This window comes from Sus scrofa, chromosome 2 (genome assembly GCF_000003025.6).
Source record: "Sus scrofa isolate TJ Tabasco breed Duroc chromosome 2, Sscrofa11.1, whole genome shotgun sequence".
Lineage (NCBI taxonomy): Eukaryota > Metazoa > Chordata > Mammalia > Artiodactyla > Suidae > Sus > Sus scrofa.
Genome location: NC_010444.4, coordinates 51,707,592 through 51,725,896, shown reverse-complemented (window position 1 = coordinate 51,725,896; position 18,305 = coordinate 51,707,592). Strand labels below are relative to the sequence as shown.

The window sequence follows — 18,305 nt, the reverse complement described above, 5'->3', positions numbered from 1 at the left end:
AGCTCTGGTTTTCCTTGATAAAGTGCAGTGCACAAAAGACAAAGGACAGTCATTTCAGGCACACATGCACACAAATACACATGCTGGCACATAAACATACTGACACATGCACGCATATGTTTACACACATGCATACATACACAAGGGCATATGCAGAGGCACCTACACACATACACACACACACACACACACATTCAAACACACACACATTCACACTTTGGGGTTGGAATACCCATGGCCTCAGGCAATGGCGATCCAAGTCTTCCTTGGCACACTTCACAGGGTGGTCATTGGGGCCAGAGTTAAAGATTGGATTTGAATATCATTTCTGAATTACAAGCACCGTGGTCCAGGTTCCATTTTCTGCTGGATTTTCTGCTGGATTTCACAGATTCCTGAGCTCCTAACATTGGTTCACTTTGGAGCTATCTCTGTGAAGAGCCTTTGGGGTCAGTCTCTCCCTCTGCTCTCAGCTGCCCTTATTTAGGCTCAACTGCTACTCACCCAACAGAAGGTGGATCAGAGTGGGGCAGTCTGGTGGGGTGGGGATCTGGCTTAGGTTCTGCAGGAAGCCATCCAAGGGTTCTGGGTCAGTAACGGTGCATGGTTCTCCCTTTGACCTGGAATATTCCTCTATAAACGCAGGGCCAAAATAGTTGGCTCCTCAGGTTCCAATTTATAACCACCTTCAAAGCTGGGAAGGACAGTCTACAAGGACAAGAGGTGCATGAAGTCCCAACTTGAGCCTCAGCACCCACAGAGTGACCACCTGCCTGTCCCTTCAAGGGCTGTACTCACAGGAGGCAAAGGGGTGCATGCGGCAACTCCCCAAGTGCCCCCATCCATGCCTGCAAACGAGGCCCAGGAAAGCTTGCGTTTGCGCGCTGGAGACCATCCCGGCCTGGCGCCAAGGCGCCAGGGCTGCAGGGCTTTATGGCGTCAGCAGCAGCCTGGGGGCCCAGGGGGTGGGGGTTGGAGTCTCTTATCAGAGTTGGGGCAGGAGGTTTTCTTGGTGGGAGATTGTTAGCAGCCTGAGATCCTCCTGATGGGCAAGGAGCCACACGGAGGTCCAACTTCGCTAGAGGGTTGGGAGTGGAGGAAAGTGGGGAGAGCAGAGGGTTTTGGTAGCTAAGCGGGGAAGGGAATGGGGGATGGGAGCCTTGTCATTCGTGGAGGGGGCGAAGGCATGTGGGGAGGCAGGGGATGGACTCCATGTTGGGAGGCGACGTGAGGACAGAATAGGCGGCAGGGGTCGGGCATCTCTTTGGGGAAAATAAAGGGCCCCAGGTCTCCAGCAACCCCTCCTCCCCTCCCTCCCGCACCCCCATCCCCCGCCCCCGCGAGTGCATGGTTTAAGTATATTTCTTGTGAAGTCTCTAGGATTGAGCATGGTGGTTCATGTTGCAGTGAATGTGAATGTGTGTGTGCCTGGGCAGTGAATGGGCGTGGGGGTCAGAAAGGTTGTTGAATAAGGGAATATTTGTTGCTAATTCGAACCCCCTTGAAGCTCCTGAGCCTCCTCTGCATGTAAGGTGATTCTGGGCTGAGGGTTTCTTTCAATTTAGAAAATAGAACCACAGGATTTTAAAAACATTTCTCTATCTGTCCTTTTCAAAAGTTTAAATCTTTTTAGTGGTTAAATAAGCCTCTGGTCCATCTCACTGTCAGGAACAATTCAAGGACCTGGGAGCCTCTCCTCTCATTTTCCAGAGTCCAGAGAGGAGATGGACCTAACTTGCCATCTGACTTCAAATCACCTCTAGTCATAATCATAGGAGAAAATTAGCAACTTTATCATGAAGACATGAAAGTAATAGGTTGTATCCACTTAGCCATAGAAAAGGATGAGGTTCCCTTCCATCTTTGCAATCCCTTTAACTGTTGCTTGTGGTCAGCATCACATTCTAGTTGAACACTCATTCAATAATAAAATTGTTCTCTGTCTCTTCTCTCTTTGTGGAGAGGTTTTCTGAGTTGGAAGCAAATTTTGTTGTACACTATATTTTCCCAACATCAGTGTGCAGCAGATGTTGGGAAGAGTAATAGGTTGTATCCACTTAGCCATAGAAAAGGATGAGGGTGTCTATCTGGAGAAAACCTTAATGGGAAAAGATACATGCACCCCAATGATCATTGCAGCACTATTTACAATAGCCAAGACGTGGAAGCAACCTAAATGTCCATCAACAGAGGGATGGATAAAGAAGTGGTACATATGGGTTACCATAATGGGTTATACTCAGCCATAAAAAGAAGGAAATAATGCCATTTGCAGCAACCTAGAAACTATCATACTAAATGAAGTTAGTCAGGCAATGAAAGACAAACATCATGTGATACCACCTATTTGTGGAATCTAAAAAAAAAAGAATACAAATGAACTTATTTGCAGAATAGAAATGGACTCACAGACTATGAAAACTTATGGTTACCATAGGGGACAGTTGGGGGAGGGTGAGAGGAATGGAATAGGGGTTTAGGATTGACATATGCATACTGACATATATGCAATGATTGGCCAATGGGGACCTGCTGTATAGCACAGAACTCTACCCGGTATTCTGTGATAATCTATGTGGGAAAAGAATGAGAGAAGGTGGATATGTGTATATTGATGACTGGGTCACTTTGTTATACAACAGAAATTATCACGGCCTTGTAAATTAACTATACTTTAATAAAACTTAAAAAAAAAAAAACATGGGAGTTCCCATCGTGGCTCAGTGGATAGCGAATCTGACTAGGGACCATGAGGTTTCAGCTTTGATCCCTGGCCTTGCTCAGTGGGTTAAGGATCCGGCGTTGCCTTGAGCTGTGGTGTAGGTCGCAGACACAGCTCAGATCCCAAGTTGCTGTTGTTGTGGCTCTGGCATAGGACGGTGGCTACAGTTCTGATTAGATCCCTAGCCTGGGAACCTCCATATGACGTGGGTGCGGCTCTAAAAAATAATAATAATAATAAAGACAAAACAAACATAGAAATGAGAAAAAAAAATTCTGTTATGTTGAAACCTAACCCCTGGGAAGTGGGGCCTTTAGGAGGTGATTAGGTTGGAGGTGGAGCCTTCATGAATGGGATTGGTGCCCTTACCAAGGAGACTCCACAGAGCTCCTTTGCCCCTCCTACCAGGTGAGGACACAGCAAGAAGATGGCTATCTGTAAACCAGGAAGCAGGCCCTCACCAGATACCAGATCTGTTGGTGCCTTGATCTGAGACGTCCATTTTCTAGAACTATGAGAAATAAAGTTCTGTTGTTTATAAGCCACACTGTCTATGATATTTCGTTACAGCAATCTGAGCAAATTGAGACATGGCTGCTGCAAGCTGTGGGTCAGAGTTCTCTTTTTATATATGGTCTGTCCATTTGAAGCTGCAGGGAGCTTGTCTGACCCTGGGAAAGCTCATCTTATCACTGTGGCAGTTTCCAGAATGTTGTTAAAATATCAACTGCCTCTGTACACTGATGCTAAATGAAATGCAGAGACAGAGTTGGAGGAAACAGAAAAAGTAGCTTTAATTGCCAGGCAAAGAGGGGAACACATCAGGCTAGTGCCTCAAGGACTGTGCCCCCCTTGGAGGGGATAGTGAGGAGTCTTATAGTGTTTGAGGAGCAGGGTGTAATCAGTTCATGGACATTTTCCTGATTGGTGGGTGGTGAGGTAACTGGGAGTTAGTGTCATCAACCTTCTGGTCCCATCCAGTCTGGGGTCTATGTGCTTGTGGGCAACATACAGTTGGCTTCTTCTACCTGGTGGAGGTTTCAGTACCTGTAAAACAGCTCCAAGGACATGGTTTAGACTATTTCCTATAGTCTTTGAAGAAGAACTAACTAAAAGTCCTTGACTTAGTCGAATGGCTAAACTATTATTCTGTCTTGCTCGACTGTTTTCCTTTTCCTCTGTATTTTCTCACTTTTCTGATTAAATTCATCCTTTTACTAAAGTTCTTCTATAGATAAAAAGGCAGGTGGCAGACACAAGTAGGGGTCCACTCTGGGAAGGCCTCCTAGTGTCCTGCTTAGTTACAAGAGGAACACTTTGAGACCACATGATGGGGAATGGTCTTCTGCTCATCTCAAACTGTCCTGGGTGGTTCCCTCCACCCTGCCTGGCGAGGTGGGGAGCTCAACCTGGTGGGGCAGCTGCACAGAATCAGCTCAGGCTGCGGTGCCTGTAGATAGTAGAGGAAGGCTGTGTACCCCAGAAGAAGTTGGATGGAAACCCAGGTGGTAAGGCTAAGGAGTACTTGGTGCTGAGCCTGTGGCCTTCAGATCCTCACCTCAACTCATGCCTGATGACATGGGTGCACAACTGAATTTCTAGCTCTTTTTTCTACCTAGTTACTTCTGTAAAAATTGAATCATTTTATTTTGAGTTTTTGTTTCCATCCATATTTGCCACTCTTAGAGGGCCAGAAACAAAAAATTTAAATTGAACAATCTTCTTTCAAAATCTATAAAACTAAGCATAAAAAGAAATATAAATAAACTTTAGAATAGTAATTTGTATGTGTTTGTAGCATTTATTCTTCTGAGGTGTAGAGGGGGAAAAATATTTTCCTTTACCCTCTTAGATTATGTACCTGGGGAATATGAACTAATCTGATAAAAGACAGAATAACAAGAAAAGCATACACATTTTTCCTGATGTTAATTTTTAAAAAATTTATGTGCATGGGGGCTTCAAAGAAAATAGCTGGAGAACCCAGAGAAAGGCACTGAGGGGCTTGTGTCACCTTTTACAAAGGGTGATAAATTGTGAAGTAACAACAACAATGACAAAAAGGGAACTTGGGCTTCTTGGTGTGGTGAATTGTGGGAAGGTAAATATATGAGAAAATTAATGATAGGTAGGGGTTATTTGGCAAGTTTTGCTTATGCCGGCTCATCTCTGTTGTCTCCCTCTTAGGTGGTCAGGGTTATTTTCTCTTTTCTGATACACGGATTGTTGGGGGGGACACCTACACTAGTGGGATTTATATGCCCTGCTTTTAGGCATATAGAGGGCAGGAAGCTCATCCTGTGTCTACTTTATCTCGGTAGATTTCAGTTCAAAATTATCCTATGGCAAGTAGGATTGTGGTGTAAAACCTGACAGTTACCTTTTCTTTTTGTAGTGCAAGTGCCTGACTTAAAGTTTTATTGCTGAGGCATCCACTTAAAAGTGACATTCTGAAGGCTATCTCAAATAAATACTGCCAGCCACATGACTAGATAAAGAGCCAAGACTTAAGTATTCCCAAAACCCCTCTCCAAGAGGCTTCTTTGTTTTAGAGATCCTGGTTGTTTAGTTAACTGGCCATTTGGGCTGCTTGGTTTTTGTTTTTATGTTTGTTTTCTCTTTTCTTTCCTTTTTCTCTTTCTGCAACTAAATTCTTACTCTTACATTGTACATTTACACACACAAAAGTGAGATAATAAAAACCTAACCCCCTATCCTTGACTCCAATAAAAGCAGAACAAGGCCACTAGGCCATTCATTGCCCCCTACACCAGAGACCTTGCTGTGTGCCCCCTAGCATGACTTCTATGCTCCAGGAACTGTAATTAAAATAACAAATTCTTTTTTTTTTCTTTAAAGTTTCCTAATGGCTATTGATGAAGAACATCTTGCAAAATCGTAAGAACCACAAGGGTTGATTTGGTTGTAACATGACATGGAAAGGGATGATGTATACGAAGCTCACAGGGCTCAGGTGAGTGCCCCCAGGCATTTCTAACCAATAGCATTACTATTAACAGGCTGAGAACTGGCATGAAATAGTTGTATTTTGAATGATGTATTCAAATCCATTTCAGAGGTCATTGTCAAAGACAGAGCTAGACACAAGTTAAAGGCGGTAAAGACAGATTTCCTTCTGTTCTATTGCAAGAGGGGAAAGAGACTTCAGTATAAAATTGACCTCAACTCTGAATACAGCAAAGACAGCTGGGAGTTGTGGCCTGTGAGTGGAGAGAGGGTGTCAGTGAATGGAAAATTACTAAGAAGAAACATCAGCAAGAAGGGGGGACATTGATAGAAATAATCAAGAAACAATCTATAACAGGAATAAAAAAAAAAGAGTTTTATTTCAGTCAAACTGAGGGCTATATCCTGGGAGACAGCCTTTCAAATAACTCTGAGAAAGTGTTCTGGGGAAGCATATTTTTCAGCAGAGTTTTACATCTTGTCAGAACAAAGAACATCAAACAAGTCAGAGGTAACTTCATTCAAGGCTTGGGAAAAAAAAAAAGATCAGCACCTTCACAGTGAGTCAGTATGTCCTTGGTGCCTAGGAAGGGCATTTTAGCATTCAAGGAGTACTAGCACTGTTGTCTCAGGAAGAGAGGCATTTTGTCTTTATCTTTTAATTAGACTTCCTTTACTTCTGGTCAATATACTCTTTAATGATTGAAGCAGATGTACAATGTACGTTTGATAAGCCACAAACATAAAATTAGCATAAAATTCAAGTTAAATCATGTATAAGCCAGAATGACTCCTCCATAACTCAGTATGTGAAAATTCCATCCACCAGGGGGATTCTTGTTGCTTAACTTGTTATTCTTAGTCAATCCAGTCGGCTACAATAGGATGTCATAGATGAATGGCTTATAAACAACAGACAGTTATTTCCCACAATTCTGGAGCGTGGAAGTCCAAGATCAAGATGCCATCAGATTTAGTGTCTGATGAGAACCTATCTCATGTTTCATGGACTGTACATTCTCACTGTGTCCCCAAATGGGAGCTCTCTGGGATCTTTTATAAGGTCAGTAATCCCATTCATGAGGTCTCCACCCTCTTGAACTATTTGCCTTCAAAAGGCCCCACTTCTTCATACCAGCACCTTGTGGATTACATTTCAATATATGAATTTTAGGGAACCATCAGGTGATTGGCAGCACTGACCTAACGGGATTCTTGCTCAAGGCAGGTCAAGGTTACACATATACACCAAAGTTGGGGGAAGAAGAACTAGACCAGATATCATTGTAATAGAAGAAAAAGCATACACATTTTATCTTATGTTTTTTATGAGTATGTGAGCTTCCCAGAAAATCACTGAAAACACAAATTGATGGCCAGAGTCTGGGGCCATCATGCCATCTTAACAAAGGACAATAAATTGTGGAAAAGTGACTAGATAAAGGAAAGGGGGTCTGGAGTTCTGGGGTAGAGGTGGGAATTGTGGGAAGGTAAATAAGGAAATGTATGGGAACTAGTGATAGAAAACTATTGTTTATGCAGATTCATCTCAGTCCCATCTCTTGATGAGTCCCTCTCTTTCTGGTGGGGGGGGCATCTTTACAAACGGAAATTTTCTTTACAAATGGGAAACTTCTGCCCTGCTTAAGATGTTAAGAATCAGGTAGTTCTTACATGTCCTAATAAATTGTTAGATTTCACAAAAGGCAAGTTGTAGCACAATATGCCATCATTTAGATAAAGATAATAATTAGATTATTGAATATGTACCTATTGAAGTATAGATAAGAAATACAAGTAGGAGCTGAGGAAACCCCAATTGAAGAAGACTCAAATTTCCTGTAAACCTTTTAGAATTCTAAAATTATATACCATTTTCTCAGTTGCCTTTCTGAAAAATAAATATTTAAGGAACAACAGCAATGTAAATTCTGAAACATGTCTTATTTCTACTTTTACAAGTAAGTATCACTTGAAATTACTGTACTCTTTACTTGAATAAAGCCAACACGGGTACATGTTTAAACAAAAGGCCAATGTCTGCTTTTTCAGGTGTTCCTTCTTTTCCTTGTTTTATGTCTAACAGACTAACACCGTGAAGTTACTTAAAAACCAACATTCCCCTCACTGTCATCTGTAGTCACTGAGCCAGCTTGTCTTTTTGAGTTCTCACAGACTGGTTATCCCCCATGGCATCTTCACAACACTTGTGCCTTAAAGCTGCAGAAAACCAGCATGATTTACACCACTAACCATGTTTGCGGCCAAAATGTGAGGTTCTTCTCCTCTGGAGTGACATGCTGCCCAGTGCAAAGAGCTGTTGCTTCCTTTTTACTCCAAAGAGACTCCAAAGAACCTTCTTTTATATTTATTTATTTGTTTGTTTATTTATTTTGCATTACAGGGCCACACTGCAGCATATGGAAGTTCCCAGGTTAGGAGTTGAATTGGAGCTGCCGCTGCTGGCCTATGCCACAGCCACAGCAACATGGGATCAGAGCTGAGTTTGTGAACTACACCAAAGCTCATGGCAATGCTGGATCCCCAACCCACTGAACAAGGCCAGGGATCGAACCCATATCCTCATGGATACTAGTCGAATTTGTTTCTAATGCACCACAATGGGAACTCCCTAAATTTATTTTTATTGACATATAGCAATGCATAAGTGTAAGGTGTACAATGACTTAATTTGATATATTTATATATTGCAACATGATTACCACCATAGCGTTACCTTAACACTTTTATCACATTTTATTCTTTCTTATATGTGGAAGGAACACTTAAGTAGTCCTTTAGCAACTTTATAATACAGAATTTGACCATAATTGCTGTGCTGTGCTTTAGACCTCTAGAACTTTTTATCTACTGGTTACAAGTTTATACTTTAAACAGCATCTCCCCTTATAGAACCTTATGGGCAACTCCCCTGCCCTCTCCACAGGAGCTGGGCCCAGGAAGCTGGGAACTGGAATTTCATGCAAAACAGAATTTTTCCAATGGGTCACTGCCTGCAAGTTCCCCCTCCTTATGAGGACATGCTAGCTGCCTATCTGATGGACCCCACCCAAGGACTCTCTCTGATGGCATACCTGCCCTGTCCTTAAAACGGAGTACAGATAAAAACTAGACTGGAATAAGGAGCCCTGTCTCATGTTCATCACTTCCTAGGTAGAAAGAGTACAAACTGGACCAAGAGGCACAGTGGATTTTGGTTGTGAAGAAGGGTCTCCAGAAATGAGTAGCAACAGATCCTGTTTAGACAGGAAAATCTCCTATGTCTAATAAAAACAACTCTGGACCATCATTGACTAAAGGTTCTTCTATCATCATGCTGTCTTTTTCCTAGGAGACCCTGCACAGCCCCTCTGCTGTTGCAATGAGCCCACAAATCCAATGGGAAGTCCAGGCAAATCTCCATGTTCTCAGTCTGCTTGGTCTGGGAGGTCCACTGGGCTGCTGCCACTTCCTAAGGTATCTGAGGCCCAAACAGATGCTGCAAGCCTTCACTAAAGAGCCCTGTGGCTCAGGGCCCAATGGCTCTAAATAATTGAGAAATTTGTTAAGCCAGTGACCTACTGGCATTGTCTGGAATAACTGGCTTTGAAAGCTGTTGACCTCCATTCTGGAAATTGGCAATATTCCAGCTGGAAGAGGCCATGAACTGGCCTCCTGAGGAAGGACACCCTGCAGAAAAATTCCCAAGAGGCTGAAAGGGATCAGGACATGCTACCCAAAAATATGCTACTTTGGTACATTGATGGTTTTGAGCTGAAGGCAACTAAGAAATGGCAAATATAGGAGGAGCTCTCTCTTCTCTTCCTCTCTTAACATCTTCATAGTTTCCCCTTTTGAAGCTAATAAGATTGTTTCCAGTTTACCATGAAGGTGATATATTTCTCAGCCCAATAACCTGGGACATCCAAATAGGGCATTAATAATGAATATCTGGGATTGAGGCAGCATTTTTACAGCTACTTCTTGAATATCCCACATCACACTGGTGTGAGGTTGAAAGGCAGAGACCTATGTATAAGGGAAAATACAAATTAAAAATAAGAGGCTTATTAACCCTTTTGACATTAAGGGAACACTTCCTTCCTTCTCCCTTTTCTTTCATAAATTCTTCCTCTATCCTTTTGAAATGTATGTAAATCTTTTCAGTGGCTAAACTTGCCAGTCTCACATCTTAGGAGTATTTTCCCAGGGACCAGGAAGCCATCTCTGAAATGTAATTTTAGGGGAGGAAAAAGTTTTTCCTCTATCCTCTTAGATTCTGTGTATGTGGCCTGCAAATTAACAGGACCAGTCAGATGAACAGGAAAAAAAGGCATACACATTTTATTGGTGTTAGTATTTTTGACATGTTTGGGGGACTCACAGAAAAGAAGTAAAAATCCAAGAAATGGTTAGTCTCAGAAGGTTATTTTTTTTTTTTTTGTCTTTTTTTTTTGCTATTTCTTGGGCCGCTCCTGCGGCATATGGAGGTTCCCAGGCTAGGGCTATAATCGGAGCCGTAGCCACCGGCCTACACCAGAGCCACAGCAACGCGTGATCCAAGCCGCGTCTGCAACCTGCACCACAGCTCACGGCAATGCCAGATTCTTAACCCACTGAGCAAGGGCAGGGACCAAACCCGTAACCTCATGGTTCCTAGTCGGATTCGTTAACCACTGCGCCACAATGGGAACTTTTTTTTTTTTTGCTTTTTAGGGCTGCACCCAAGGCATACGGAAGTTCCCAGGCTAGGGGATGAATCAGAGCTGCCACCTCCAGCCTGCCCCACAGCCACAGCAACATCAGATCCAAACCACATATGTGACCTACACCACAGCTCAATGATTGATCTTCAACCCTCATCCTCATGGATACTAGTCGGGTTCATTACCGCTGAGCCACAATGGGAACTCCAGTCTCAGAAGTTTAGATACCATTTTACCAAAAGGTGTTAAGTGGTGAGATGGTGAGTAGGTAATATGTGGTAGAAAAGTGTTTAGTAATTGTTTTATACTTACCTTGATGCTAACTATCCATTTTCTTCATGGCCATAAAACTCTCCCAGAGAAGATAGTCCTAATTTCTCAGAAGATTTTACTTTTGGTTATATAAGAAAAGCTCTGAGAAGATTTCTTCCTGCAACTGTTGGATGGGTTGCATCCACTCAGCCCTGTGAAAGAGTGAGATTTATTTCTGTCTTTGCAATCTCTTTGCAGGTTGCCTGTGATGCACATCATGTTCTTGTTTTGTGCTTACTGAATAATAAAATTGTTTTTCTTTTTTTACTTTAATTTTGTTTTTTTATTATATTTCTCCAAATGCAGAGTGGAATACTGGCACCACCACTACCCTTTCTTTTGGGGGGTCCTCTAGGCACTGGCCACCAGAGCTCACTGTACTAAAGTTAGAATGCATTTTAAGTCCTTTATCTTTTGTAGTTGTGAATCATTAGAGGAAATCAGTCCAGTCACCATATATTACCATATGTCACAATAAGGACAGTGTTATATTTCTTAGGACTCTTGGTTGCAAATAATAAACCCCAATTTAAACTGGTTTAAAAGTATGGCATGTTTGTTAAAGACTATTAGGGCTTTCACCAAATAGGCCCCTGGAAACAAGAAGAGCATAGTTCCTAGTACCAGCCTTCTCTGTCCGTCGTCTCCCATCTCTGGTATTTCAGTGCCTACTGATCCATTCTGATTTTTTCCACATGACAATAAATGCTTTGACCAACAACTCCAGAGTCTCATGCTTTTGAGCTTTATCCACTATAGCAAGAGTAAAGAAAATACCTTTTGTTCCCAAAGTCAAAGCCCCACCACTGGATAGGATGGAGAGAAATAACTAATACTAATGCTAATTTTAATTATAATTTGCTAGCCACCTCAAGCTGGGTAACAAATACTACACACAGTGCAGCTCAAACAACGGACATTCATTGTCTCCCTGTCTTGGGGGCTGCAAGTCTGAAATAAAAGTGTAACAGCCCCAGTTTCTCCTGAAGAATCCCTCCTTTGTGTGTAGATGGTGGTTGCTATGGAAAAACACACTACTGTATGGTTTCCTTTACTCTCAATTTTCTAGTTCACTTCTGGTACTTCTGAATACTAAATGTGTGTGTGTATGGGTATGTGTGTGTGTGTGTGTGTGTGTGTGTTGGAGGTGGTGGTTCCCAAACTATCAAGCAATCCTCCACACCAACTAATGTCCTACAATTCAACTCAGTTCTGATGCTATCCACCTGGAGAAAGATCTTGATCAAAAAGGAGTAAGGTAAAACTCCTTATCTCCTCCTAAGGAGGTCTCCTTATCAGACCTCCCCCACTCCCCACAACCAGTTAAGGGCTCAGTCCTAAAGACTCCTCCCCTTCAGATGCCAAGTGAAAGTCTAAGTTGTCTCCTGTGCTTCTGACCAACTGGCTACAGATCAGAAATTCCCATGAGCCCTCCTTGGATTCAATTAATTTGTTAGAGTTGCTCATAGAACTCAGGAAACCCCAAGTTTACTCACTAGATTATAGGTTTATTATAAAAGATATGATAAAAGGTGTGGATATAAATCAACAGCCACATAAAGAGATATGTAGAGTTAGGTCCCTGAACTCAGGATCTTCTGTTCCCATGGAGTTGTGGTCCCCCTCCCCTTTGCACATGTATGAAATCTTGTTAACCAACCTGGAAACTGTCTAATTGTACTATAGGGATTGATTATCATGGAAGTTTTATTAGGCAGATTGATTCATTGACTAAGGTGACTGAACTCAACCTCCAGTTACTGTCTTTCCTGGAGGTAGGAATGCAAGTCTAATCACAGGGTTGTTTCCTCTGTGCAACCAAGCTCCCCTTGTCCTTTCCAAAATCACATAACATAAACTCATTAACATAAACTCTGAGGAGTGGAAATGAATCTGACTAGGAACCATGAAGTTGCAGGTTTGATTCCTGGCATCGCTCGGTGGGTTAAGGATCTGGCATTGCCATGAGCTGTGGTGTAGTTCATAGACACGGCTCAGATCCCGCGTTGCTGTGGTTGTAGCATAGGCTGGGGAGCTGTAGCTCTGATTAAACTCCTAGCCTGGGAACCTCCATATGCCAGGGGAGTGGCCCTAAAAGCAAAAAAAAAAAAAAAAAAAAAAAGAAAAGAAAAGAAAAAACATTAAACTCTGCTGTGATTGAAAGGGGTTTGTTATGAGTAACAAAAGACACCATCATCACTCTAATCACTTAAGAGATTCCAAAGGTTTTAGGATCTCTGTACCAGGAAAGGGGAGGAAGAACAAATATTTATTTCTAATTGTAAATCATAACATTACAGCTGTTTTCTCCCTGTGTGTCACCTGGCCTTCTGTGTGTCATAATCTCCTCTTCTTATAAGCATGCTAGTGATATGATATTAGGACTCACCATAGTGACCTCATTTTTACTTGCTGACCTGAAACAAATAAACTAGTTTTCTCCAGCAAAAATGAGTTTATTCCAGATTGGTAGAGAATTTTAGTTCTGGGTCTGCAACCATGGTAAGCCATGTGCAAGTCTCCCAGAGGCAAAGGAAAGACAATGCTTTTATAGAGAGGGAAAGGAAGTTGGAAGGGCTATAGTTTGAAAAACAAACAAACAAAAAAAAAAGTCCATGTATTTTCATTGCCTGAGCCCTTGTTGCAAAAGGAGTCTTTCTTTTCCCCCGGAGTCTCTGCTGTCATCTCAGGGCATGAAAGCTCCCCATTCTGTTTTCCTAAATATTTAATTGACGTTTCTGTTAATTTTTTACCTTACTCCTTTTTGATCAAGATCTTTCTCTGAAAGCATTGCTGATCATGAGTCAGGTTTTCTAGTTTCAGTGACTTTTGTCTCAGTATCAGGAAGTACTCTTCCTAGGTGTATATTCTCACATCAGAAAGAGAGTGAATAGACTGAAACCTATTAAGGTCATATTTGAGTAACAGGGATGGAGAGCAGGGAGACCTCTCAGGAACTTTTAATCTAAACTCCATATCAATAGGTTCTCAGGAGAATGGATGAAGCCTGGAATGTGGCCTCGAGAATTGAACAGCAAAAGGCAACTGTCTATGGGAAATAACTGCATATAAAGATTAACCACCTATAAAGATTAACTGCCTCCTATACATTAATTCCTGTTGTTGCACATATCTGGTCGTGAGGCTGAGACCACAACCATATTCTCACATTGTGTAATTTTTCCTTTCCCTTATAATTTTCCCTGCCACAATCACTTGGTCATGGGACTTGACCCCTCCCCCCACTCCTTCCCCAAATTGTGTTACCTTTCTTTCATTGTCCTTGCCACAAATTCCCACCATGACCCCTTATAAGACTAACTTCTCTTCACAGTCGGGACTAATGCTACCTTCAGCTAAGCCCATCTGCCATTTATGGGTGCCTTAATAAATCTCTCTTGCTTTATTGACTTGGCCTTATGCATTCCTCTTTGGGTGAACCCAACACATATGCTACCAAGATCATAGACATGGGAGATAATCTGCAGTATGTCACCAAAGGCTTGGTGACAAATTTCCAACAGGCCTGGTCTGGATATCTTGGGAAAGCTTCAGTTCTAAATGTTGCCTGTTTCACTGCAGGAAATCTTTACTTTCACGTCACCAGGTGTTTTCTTTAGATATGTCAAGTGAATTCAAGAGTTCATTCCTTGCAAGATAAAGACTTCATAAAGCAAAGAAAAGGCACAAAGTACAGATTTAGACTTACTTAAAAGGAGTCTAGTGACATTAGGCCAGAACATAGCTGTCCCTGGACATTCTTGACTTTTTAGATGGCCCTTCAAGGACTTGTCACCCATTAACTTATATATAACCTAAAATTTAAAAGATACTATTTTCAACCTTCTAAACAGTTCTGTGTGCACTACTTTAATTGATGAAGATTTTGAATCTTAAGTGTGCTGGCTAACAAACTGGGCTCTAATAAAAAAAATCCACCCTTGCATATTGACAACATTGTGCTATGGAGTTCCCATTGTGGCTCAGTGGAAATGAATCTGACTAGCATCCATGAGGATGCAGGTTCGATCCCTTGCCTTGCTCAGTGGGTTAAGGATCTGGCGTTGCCATGAGCTGTGATGTAGGTAGCAGACAAGGCTTGGATCTCACTTTGCTGTGGCTGTGGTGTAGGCCAGCATCCACAGCTCCGATTCAACCCCTAGCCTGGGAACCTCCATATGCTGCAGGTTTGGCCCTTAAAAAAAAAAAAAAAAGACAAAAGCAAAAACATTGTGCTACCACCAAAACACACTGCATAGTAACTGCTTCTACATACATGTTTCCTTCACTCAGCTGTTAAGCATCCCCAAAGTGAAGACCAAACAGGGACAGGAGGGAACAGATTTTATCCCCTTTCGGCAACCTGGCAGTGTTTAGATTTTTATCAAGTTAAAACCTCAACTAATAAAAGCTTCCAACCATCACCAATGGAGGAACAAGTCCTTACACTCTTCCTGAAAACCATGCTCAGGTTGTTTACACACAGCTCTGCTTTGGGGAGTATGAGTGACTGCTCTCATAGAGTTTTCCAGCAAGTTCAGACAGTCTTATGGGTTGAGAAACTTTTTGCTAAGCGCATTGATCAGCTGTTGCCACGGATGCTCACTTCCAAGGCAACATACCCTCTTCAAACATTAAGACTAGGGGCTACGCAGCGACTTGACATAGTTAAGTCTCAAAGGCCGTGTTACCACGCAACACAGTTAGGTTTCTGGTAGGCTGGAGATAAGGGGCAACCTAAATGTTTTGTGTACAGTGCACTTTGTGAAGAAGTAGTGGCTCTGAAGAGTCTTTGGGGTAAGAGCAGCGGCTGTGTGCTGAGAATCTAGACACGCTCCCCACGAATACGCCGAGCCAGCTGGACATCTTTAGGCGTAATAGTGACACGCTTGGCAATGAATAGCACACAGGCTGGCATCTTCAAAAAAACCCACCAGATATGCCTCGCATGCTTCCCGCAGTGCCATCACAGCCGAACTCTGGAAACTCAGATCCGCCTTGAAATCCTGTGCAATCTCACGTACCAGCCGCTGGGAACAGCAGCTTGTGAACCAAAAGCTCTGTAGACTTCTGTCTGGTACAGACGGATCTCGTGCAAGGCTACAGTATCAGGCCGAAATCTGTGTGGCTTCTTTACACCACCTGTAGCTGGAGCACCCTTTCGAGCTACTTTGGTAGTCAGCTGCTTTCGTGGTGCCTTGCCGCCGGTGCACTTGTGCGCCATCTGCTTTGTGTGGGCCAAGGCCCTTCAGCTGCTATTACAATTCTTCCTCTTAGTCGCCTGAGTCGCGCCCATTTTTATAGAGGTTGCTACCTTCCTATTGGCCAGTTTTCGGGTGGCGTGATGGCAGGCTGAGCACTGATTGGTGTGTGAGGTATTCCGCTCAGCCTCCTGCCCCTTATCTTCATATTGCTTGGTCTTGGTCTCACAGTCAGCCTGGCATCCTGGACTTCGCAGATCTGCTTGCAGACTTCTAGGGTCTAGTTGGGAGTTCTCTCCTTGTGGGTGTCATGGACGGTGTTGCATCTCCGTGCACAGCTCCCTTGTTTTTCTTGAGCACTACCCTTCTCCTCCTCCATGAGCTAAGGAGGGCAGAAACTACTAGAAGCTTGCACTCTGCATTTGGCCTGTAGGTTGGTGTCAATTTGAATTTTCTCCACCTATGATTAAAAGAATTCTCTCACCCTTTGTGTCTTGCAGAGAACCTTTTTCCCCATATGACTCAGATGCGATTGATGATGGCTGCTTGTTGACCCATGGTGAGGCCAGGCACAGACCCTGCAAATCCCCATCCTTACTTCATGCATGATTATCTGAACTGCTTGTCCCCACTGCATTTTAATAACGTTAAAAAGCAAAACTCGGGAGTTCCATGTTGATCTAATGGTTAGGACTTGGCACTTTCACCACTGCAGCCCCTGCAGTTCAATCCCTGGTCTGGGAACTGAGATCCCACACCAAGCCACTGCATGGAGATTTAACTGAATAAATTTGATCTAATTGGTGTAGATTCATGTATCAGGAAGTATTCCATCTTAGCAGATAAACAGGAACTCCCAGGAGCTGGAGCTGTACAAAATGGAAGGCTTTTACAGGCAGAAGGAGTCAGGGCAAGGAAGTTATTCTAGCAAAGTGCTGATTGTTTCAGGTAAGGTCACCTTCCTTTGGGGAAAGGTGGGGGTCTATCATGCAGATTACCTCACTATTGCTGACCAGGTAATTTTAGATTGATTGGTTAAAGGTCACAATCTTTGGAGGGGCTGAAACTGCAATAAAGTTAGGTAGTAAGTCTTGGTTTGGTTTATTGAAATGGAACTAAGCACAAGTGACTCTATTTGTGGCCTGGTATTTCTTTTTTGATGATAATCTATCAACATCACAAGTCATATTTATAGATTTCCCCATGTTGAAAAGTCCCTGCATTCCTGTGAGTAAACCCAGCATCATTCTAGTGACAAAAATGAAGGGGTGCCCTTTAAAGGGCCTCTGGAAGTATCTTTGTTCTAATTGGCTGATGTCCCTAGCTGTTTTATCCAATTAGAGAGCTGAAATGCTGATGTTCATTTAAATGTGCTCTTTAATTCAGTCAGGTGTTCAGTTTCTCCAAGTCCTCATTTCAATGCAAACCATTTAAGTAGGCGCTTTTGTACCATCCACTCTTTCAAGGACTGTGCTGTCTCCACTGGAAGTATGTTTCTGCACCTAGGAAGGCTTAATTGTGAGATGTGACTGATGATCAAAAGAATGAATGAGCAGTGCCCAGTGACTTTGTATCCCACTCAGATCTCTTCCAGTTTCACCAGCTGCAAGAAGGCTCTTATTTCTAAAGCAAAGTAAATTCCAAGGCCCTGACTGTGAACCCAACTCTCCTACCTATCTATAAAACAGACTGCATGGAGTTCCTGTCGTGGCTCAGTGGTTAACAAACCCGACTAGTATCCATGAGGACGTGGCTTCAATCTCTGGCCTTGCTCAGTGGGTTAAGGATCTGGTGTTGCTGCGGTGTAGGTCGAAGATGCGGCTCAGATCCAGCATTGCTGTGGCTGTGGCATAAGCCGGCAGCTACAGCTCGGATTTGACCCCCAGCCTGGGAGCCTCCATATGCCATGGGATGCGGCCCTAAAAACACAAAAGACAAAAAAAAATTTCCTTAAGACCTATATGGTTGTCTTTTATTCAAATCACTGGGGATACCTAGTAAAAATGAAACTCATTCCTTTACAATGGTAGAGTTCACATTCTCATCAAAGACGTTTAGTGATGCCTCAACAATGAAGTTGAACATTTCTTTTCGGAAAAAAAAATAAAATCACATGTTGATATTGGGGTGTGCCAGAGAATCCTACCGCAGAAGCAGAAGGTACTGTTATTTCTCTGAGTTTTTTGAGGGTAGAGAATTTTTGCTTGCTTGTGTGGAAGAATATGACCATTACTAGAGACCTATGGGAAGTTGGGGTAAGAAGCTATTATGGTTATATGTGGATATAAAATGTATTCAAAGCAGAGCTCATCTGCTCTCAATGGAAAGTGAAGATGACAACAATAAAAGTACACCCTCCTAGAACGTATGCTAAACATGACTTTGGTTATTACCATA

The 18,305-nt window shown here is 42.7% G+C and overlaps 1 protein-coding gene across 1 annotated transcript; it reads right to left on the bottom strand.

Annotated features, from left to right (window-relative positions):
- On the bottom strand, positions 14,945-15,955 carry LOC110259305 (histone H3.1; the record flags this gene model as incomplete). Its single annotated transcript, XM_021083384.1, is given in 4 exon segments — positions 14,945-15,601; positions 15,603-15,740; positions 15,742-15,783; positions 15,785-15,955. Coding segments are annotated over 4 exon segments (420 nt in total), but the record flags the coding sequence as incomplete, so codon positions are not given.